This window comes from Lolium perenne, chromosome 4 (genome assembly GCF_019359855.2).
Source record: "Lolium perenne isolate Kyuss_39 chromosome 4, Kyuss_2.0, whole genome shotgun sequence".
NCBI lineage: Eukaryota > Viridiplantae > Streptophyta > Magnoliopsida > Poales > Poaceae > Lolium > Lolium perenne.
The window spans coordinates 68,829,258-68,835,805 of record NC_067247.2 but is presented as its reverse complement, the minus strand read 5'-3'; the positions used below and the strand labels follow the sequence as shown (position 1 = coordinate 68,835,805).

Genomic DNA, 6,548 nt, shown 5'->3' with positions numbered 1-6,548 from the left:
CTGACATGGAGTTCAAAGCCATTGCAGAGCTGCAGTGCAAATAGTTGGCAAGACCCACACCATGGCTTGAAGATTCATTAAATGATTACAATTACTAAACTAGGCTGAAGTAGCCTTTTAATCTGCCAGTATGCTAACCCAGCTGCGGCTGGGATAGACTACTCGATTATAACTAGGCTGAAATAGCCTGTTAATCATTAAGGTGTTGTAACTCCTACAGTGAGAGTGGGATCATTTTCTGATACTTAATGTGTAGTATAGGTGTTGTACACATTGATTTGATTTGAATGCCTAGACCTCCACCAGATTAGATATCATCAATCTCAGCCTATAGAGATTCTCCTTTTGATAACATTACTCGTCGTATCTGGTAATTCAAAGGATATGATGTTCATGATTTCTTTATCGAAAAATGATGTTCATGATTTAAGGGACAGAATTTCCCGTAATTTGGCTGCTAAAATGTACTTATGTATTTAATTTTGTCACTGGATGTAACACATTATATCTGGGGAAAATGAAAGCTCTGGAAAGATATTTAGGAAATGTGAAAGAAAAAACAGGTGCCAACAAAAATGGTTTGCCCGGTGACAAAGTGAACTTCAATTTGGAGAATATATTTATCTCTCATTTCTTTTCCATACATAGATGGGAAAATGAAGAGATAAATTACAAAGAAAAGAACAAAATTGTCCAATGCATAGCTCAAATGGTATATTCCTCATACCTTTTGTCCTCTTCTTCAGTTTGTTGGTGAAGTTGTCATCTAAACCATTGGCCTGGTCATTGGACGCAGCTTACATGCTTTGCTCAGTGCCCAGGATATTACATATCTCGTGTAAACACACGAGGAAAGTATGGCTAGCTTAAACTAAAATGATACATTTAGTATATTCCTCACATCACGATGCTACCAGTAAGCACCCAGCTAATAAAATCTCTCTGTCCTTGGAAGACGACAATACCTTCACTTATCAAACATAGCAAGGCTCACCCAAAGCCCTTGTTGTCCATCATATATGAAGTATGAAGCACTCTTGGACACAGAAATCATAAATGCAACACCTAATCAGCCAGACCACTATGTGCCTAAAGAAAATTCGAACTAGACAACCTATCCAACTACAAGTAAACAGAAACGAACAAATTCACACTTCTCGAATTCAAGTACAAGAGAAACCAGAATAACAGCACATTTGGCTTCATACCAAATGAGATATCAGAGCAACTAGAGAAACCTATCCAACTACAAGATATGAGAGCATAACCATGCTAAGTAACAAGTGCTGAGTAATAACACTAGCGCGGCGCCAGGTAATACCACAGGTCATTGAAATTTGTGTAACAGGATCAGGCCATACCAGTACCAATAACCAAGTCAAACATATTGTGTCTTCTTTCATTACCCTTCTACGGCCTTTGACGAATACCCTTGTTCTTCATTTCGGTAAACAATTTGTTGGCTTGCACCAAATCATCTTGTCTAAAGTAACCCTTGATCATGCACTCATAAACATTACTGTCATGTGGTACTCCCATATCAATCATCTCACTGAATTTGTCCATGGCATCATCCATCCTGCCCATTCTGCAAAATGCAGCTATCACAATTAAATATGTGACCTGATCAGGGTTCACACCATGCTTCAACATATCTTCGAAGACAAGCATTGCTGTGTCCATCTTTCCGCACTTAGCATATGCACCAATCAGTATGTTGTAAACACTGAGACTGGGTACAACTCCGTCTCGTACCATCTGCTCACGAAAATCATTCATATCAACAAGGGATCCTTCTGTAGCATAACCATGAAGAATAATCCCGTATGAGACAACATCGGGTTTATGGCCCTTCTCAGCCATGGAATAAAATAATTCTGCAGCTTCTTTGATTCTTCCGGTCTTGCAAAGATAGTCCATGAATGAGTTGCAAGTAAAAACGTCCCACATGATACCTTGAGTTTTCATTTCTTCCAACAACCTAGCGACTTCTTCCAACTGGCCCGAAGTGGAATATCCATGGATCAGGCTATTATATGTCACGGTATTCGGCCGAACACCATTATCGACCATTTGCGGAAGGACACCCTCTGCCTTGTCCATTGCTCTTGCTTTGCACAGCCCATCAATAATGGAGTTATATGTCACGGTATTCGGCCGAACACCATTATCGACCATTTGCCGAAGGGCCACCTTTGCCTCATCAATTTCGCTTGCTTTGCACAACCCATCAATAATGGAACTATATGTCACCACATCAGGCACAACCCCCTGCTGTATCATTTCACGGAATAGATCCAAAGCTTTGCTTATTTCACCCTCCTTCAAGAAGCCATGAATTACCGTGTTGTATGAGACAGCATTAGGTTTATGGCCCTTCTCAGCCATGGAATAAAATAATTCTGCAGCTTCTTTGATTCTTCCGGTCTTGCAAAGATAGTCCATGAATGAGTTGCAAGTAAAAACGTCCCACATGATACCTTGAGTTTTCATTTCTTCTAACAACCTAGCGACTTCTTCCAACTGGCCCGAAGTGGAATATCCATGGATCAGGCTATTATATGTCACGGTATTCAGCCGAACACCATTATCGACCATTTGCCGAAGGAACCCCTCTGCCTTGTCCATTGCTCTTGCTTTGCACTGCCCATCAATAATGGAATTATATGTCACCACATCAGGCACAACCCCCTGCTGTCTCATGTCATGGAATAGATCCAAAGCTTTGCTTATTTCACCCTCCTTCAAGAAGCCACCAATTACCGTGTTGTACGAAACCACGTTGGGAGAGTGGTTAGATCCTTTTTTTCTCATCATCCGGAGCAGGTCAAGCGCACGCTGGCTCTTCCCATCATCACAGAAGCTCTTGAGAATTATTGAGTAGGATATGACATCAGGCAGATCGTTAGGCATCCTGTGCAGCAGCACGTCCAGAGCCTCCTCCGTCCTCTTCATGTCACCGAGGCACTTGAATAAATTGTTGAAAGTGATGACGTCCGCGGTGATGCCTGTCTTGAGGAGGTGCCCGAAGAAGGCAGGCCCTAGGCCCGAGCGGAGCGCACGGTGGCAGCAATCAATCAGTATGTTGTATGTGTGAATGGTGGGTGCGGTCACTGGACGTTGGCCTGCTTCGGCCATTTGTTTGAAGAGAGCGATGGCGAGGGCAGGGCCATCGGGGCAGGCGATGGAGGGCGGGGCACGCGCGAGGGCGGCGAAAAAGCCGTTGAGCGCGCGTTCTGGTACCTTGACGGGTTGACGAAGCAATTTGCCGAACAGTTGGTGCGCAAGCTCCGGACTGAGCGTCTCCGAGCACAGACGATCCTTGAATTCGTCCAGCAGCTGATAGCCGGGTGAGGGGACGGGGTCATAGAGAGAAGGGGAGCGGGGGCGGAAGCGCCGCATTGCCGCCGCCTAGGAGGTCGCGCTCCCTCCTCTAGCGGCGGTGAATGCGGGCGGCAGCGACAAACCACCGGCCCGAGCCCTGGTGGAGGACGACGACGGAAGACTCCTTCCTGCCGCGGCCGTGAATGCTGGAGTGCGCCGGCGACGACGAACCGCCGGCGCAATCCATGGTGGGAGGCAGGCGGAAGTGGGTGGGGAAATGTTGGATCGGAAAGGGATTCGATTTGGAGGCCTGCGTAATGGTGAGTATCATGTATTTTGGCAGAAATTGGGAAAAGTTCTACGAGCATGCGTCCTGCATTCTGCTCCTCTCCACAGAATCTTTCCGAGTTCCGTATCGGCGTGACCGCGTGAGGGCATCTCAAGCCGCGGGACGTGAGCCACCGTTTTGCCTTCGTCAAGCCGAAAAATATGTGTGGTACCACCTTCAGCAGCGCAACATATCGTAACAGGGTTGTCCGCGATGACACAAACCCGACGCATATTTGCGCGATGACGCAAACCCGACGCATATTTGCGCCTGGAATGCGTCGCGGTGGACGCTGCACGGACGCGCAAAGTGTCCGCTCGCGTCTCCACCGGTCCGCCTGGCAGCGAGCCTGTATTGAGGGCATCGCTTTCGCGGCCATCGCTTCCGCGTCTGCGCCGCAGCTTTCACCGACTGCCTCTTCTGCACGCGCACTAGCGGGCGGCGGCTGGGCTTCTGCGCCTCCTTCAATAGCATCGTTTCCCGCGCGCGGCCGGCCTTAAAAGTCCACCGGCATCGTTCCTCCATCGCCCACACCTCCACTCGCACCACCACCGCCGCAGCCCCATGGGGAAGAAGAAGAACGACTTCGAGATGTCTAGCAGCGACACCAACAAGGAGGAGCGGCCGGGCAAGGTGCCACTGCCCGTCAGCGTGGGGAGGCTGATGCAAGCGAACTGGACGCCGTGCCACGCCTGGAGGGACGTGCACCTGCCAGACGGCTAGCGGCTCAGCTACCGCCGGGTGCCCGTCCCTCCCATGCCTACGCGCGAGCCAGATAGGACCACCGAGATCCGGCGAAGGAGGCGGTACCTGCCGCCGGACCTTCGCGCCCCGGCGTACGCCATCGACTCCGACAGCTGGCGCACGTATCTCGTGCCCGAGAGGGGTCGGAGGAGGAGGGCCGGCTTCATGGGTCACTGTGGGCAAAAAAACCGATGACCAAAGACCAACACCGAAAAGACCGAGACCGAACCCGAAAAGATCGAGAACGAAATGACCGATAAAATATTGGGTAGAAAATTTTATAGACCGAATTAAGTTTGGTCAATTCGGTCATTTTATTCTAAGTAACCGAATAAACCGAACTGGCCGAATTTTACATAAGACTGTCCCAGTCTTTAGATTTTTTGATATGTGGGAGATGTGATATTGTTGAATATTCATAAACTTCTCTAGCGTTACATTTCTGTTTATATTATTGAACATTTATTCGTGCCAATTGATAATAATATATGCGACCACCCCTATTCATGGGCGACAGGGACTTTCCCTTCGACCGTCCACCGCCGCCTCGTCCTCGAAGACAGCAGGCACCGACGCGTGCGCACCAGGCGCCGACACGTGCACAATACGACGACGACAACTACATCGAGGCGTTGGCGTACCACAACGAGGAGGTCAAGGACGACAGCGACGACTACGTCGCGGTCGTCTTCCAGGAATGGCAGTTGGCCATGGCGGAGGGTCGCGAGTTTGAGTACCCGGAGAACATGACGGACGGCGAGATCGCGAAGCTCGGCGTCCTCGTCTCCGAGAACGACCGACTTGTGCAGCCGCCGCTGCCCCGGTACGCCACCGGCTTCATGCCGCCGGGCCTGTCGGAGGATGAAGCCCTACGACTGGCGCTACAGAACTCGGCCATGCCACAACCACCGCCGTACAACCCCTGGGCTCCTCAACCGCCACCATATCCCTGGGCGTCTCCACCGCAGCCACAGCCCTGGGCGCCTTCGCCATAGCCACATCCCTAGGCACCTCCGCCACAGCCACAACCCTGGGCGCGTCCGCCACAGCCATGGGCGCGTCCGCCACAGCCATGGGCGCCTCCACCTCCGCCACAGCCACATCCCTAGGCGCCTCCACCTCCAACATCACCGGGGCGCGCGTCGTACGTTCCGCCGGTTCCCAACTGGCCGTGGACGGTACCGAAGCTCATCGTGCTCGACAGCGACGAGGAGAAGCAGTACGCGCAGGCGTAGGGTTTATTTCCATGTGTTCAACTATGTAAATTATGTCTTCATGTTATAAAATTTGGAAATTCAAGCAAAAAATACGTCGTGTCGCTGGAGCCACCCACGACGCAAACGGACGCGCGGTCGACCATTTCGGCCGACGCAAACAAACGCGTGCGGACATTTTCGGACGCTGAAATGTGTCACCCCGTTGGAGATGCCCTGAGTGCCTCCCTTCCGCTCCAGGTCTCTACCAGATTTAAATCGTCAAAAAGTGTAAAATAACCGTCTTTTTTACACAGTTTTTTTATTCGATTCACCGATCAGATCCCTTAAAAACCATACAAATTTAGGGCATGTTTGATTCATAGGAATTTCGAAAGAAATGTCTACATATGTTTGAAATTCATTTATTCGTCTATCTACCATACAATATTAGTGGGTTTCAATAAAGTGTACTTTTTCGGGAAAATCAATCTAGGTGTGAAATACAGTCAGGAATTTGGTGTAGCCAACAAGTGGTACTACCTCTAGATCTACCTTTACTAGCCAAACAATTTGCAACCCTATTTTGTTCACATACAATTTTCATGAGGCTAAAATCTCGAAGACTCGTAAAACGCTTCACTTCGTCGATCAGATGGCTATACTAAAACCTATTCTTCCTTGGTTCCTTTAGAGTCGCCAATGCAACCGCACAATTAGTCTGGGTCGTCGACCATTCCAGAGCAAGAGACATATCCTCCATGATGGCCCTGATTTCGGCTTCCGATGCTTCGTTGCAGTTGAGTAGTGACCGGTAAGCTGAGAAAATTACCACTCCATTAGAATCTCTTAGTACCATTGTTGTACCTGCTCTACCTTCAGCATCAAAAGAATTATTTTCCATGCCATCAAGGAGCACGGCGGCGGCGGCGCGCCACCGGCGGCATCGAGGCCGTCAT

The 6,548-nt window shown here is 49.4% G+C and overlaps 1 protein-coding gene across 1 annotated transcript; it reads right to left on the bottom strand.

Moving 5' to 3' along the window:
• Window positions 1-971: 971 nt before the first annotated feature.
• On the bottom strand, window positions 972-3,764 carry LOC127292885 (uncharacterized). Its single transcript, XM_071818652.1, has one exon. The coding sequence runs from the start codon at window positions 3,400-3,402 to the stop codon at window positions 1,411-1,413; it is 1,992 nt and encodes a 663-aa protein (XP_071674753.1). The 5' UTR covers window positions 3,403-3,764; the 3' UTR covers window positions 972-1,410.
• Between the last annotated feature and the right edge of the window lie 2,784 nt (window positions 3,765-6,548).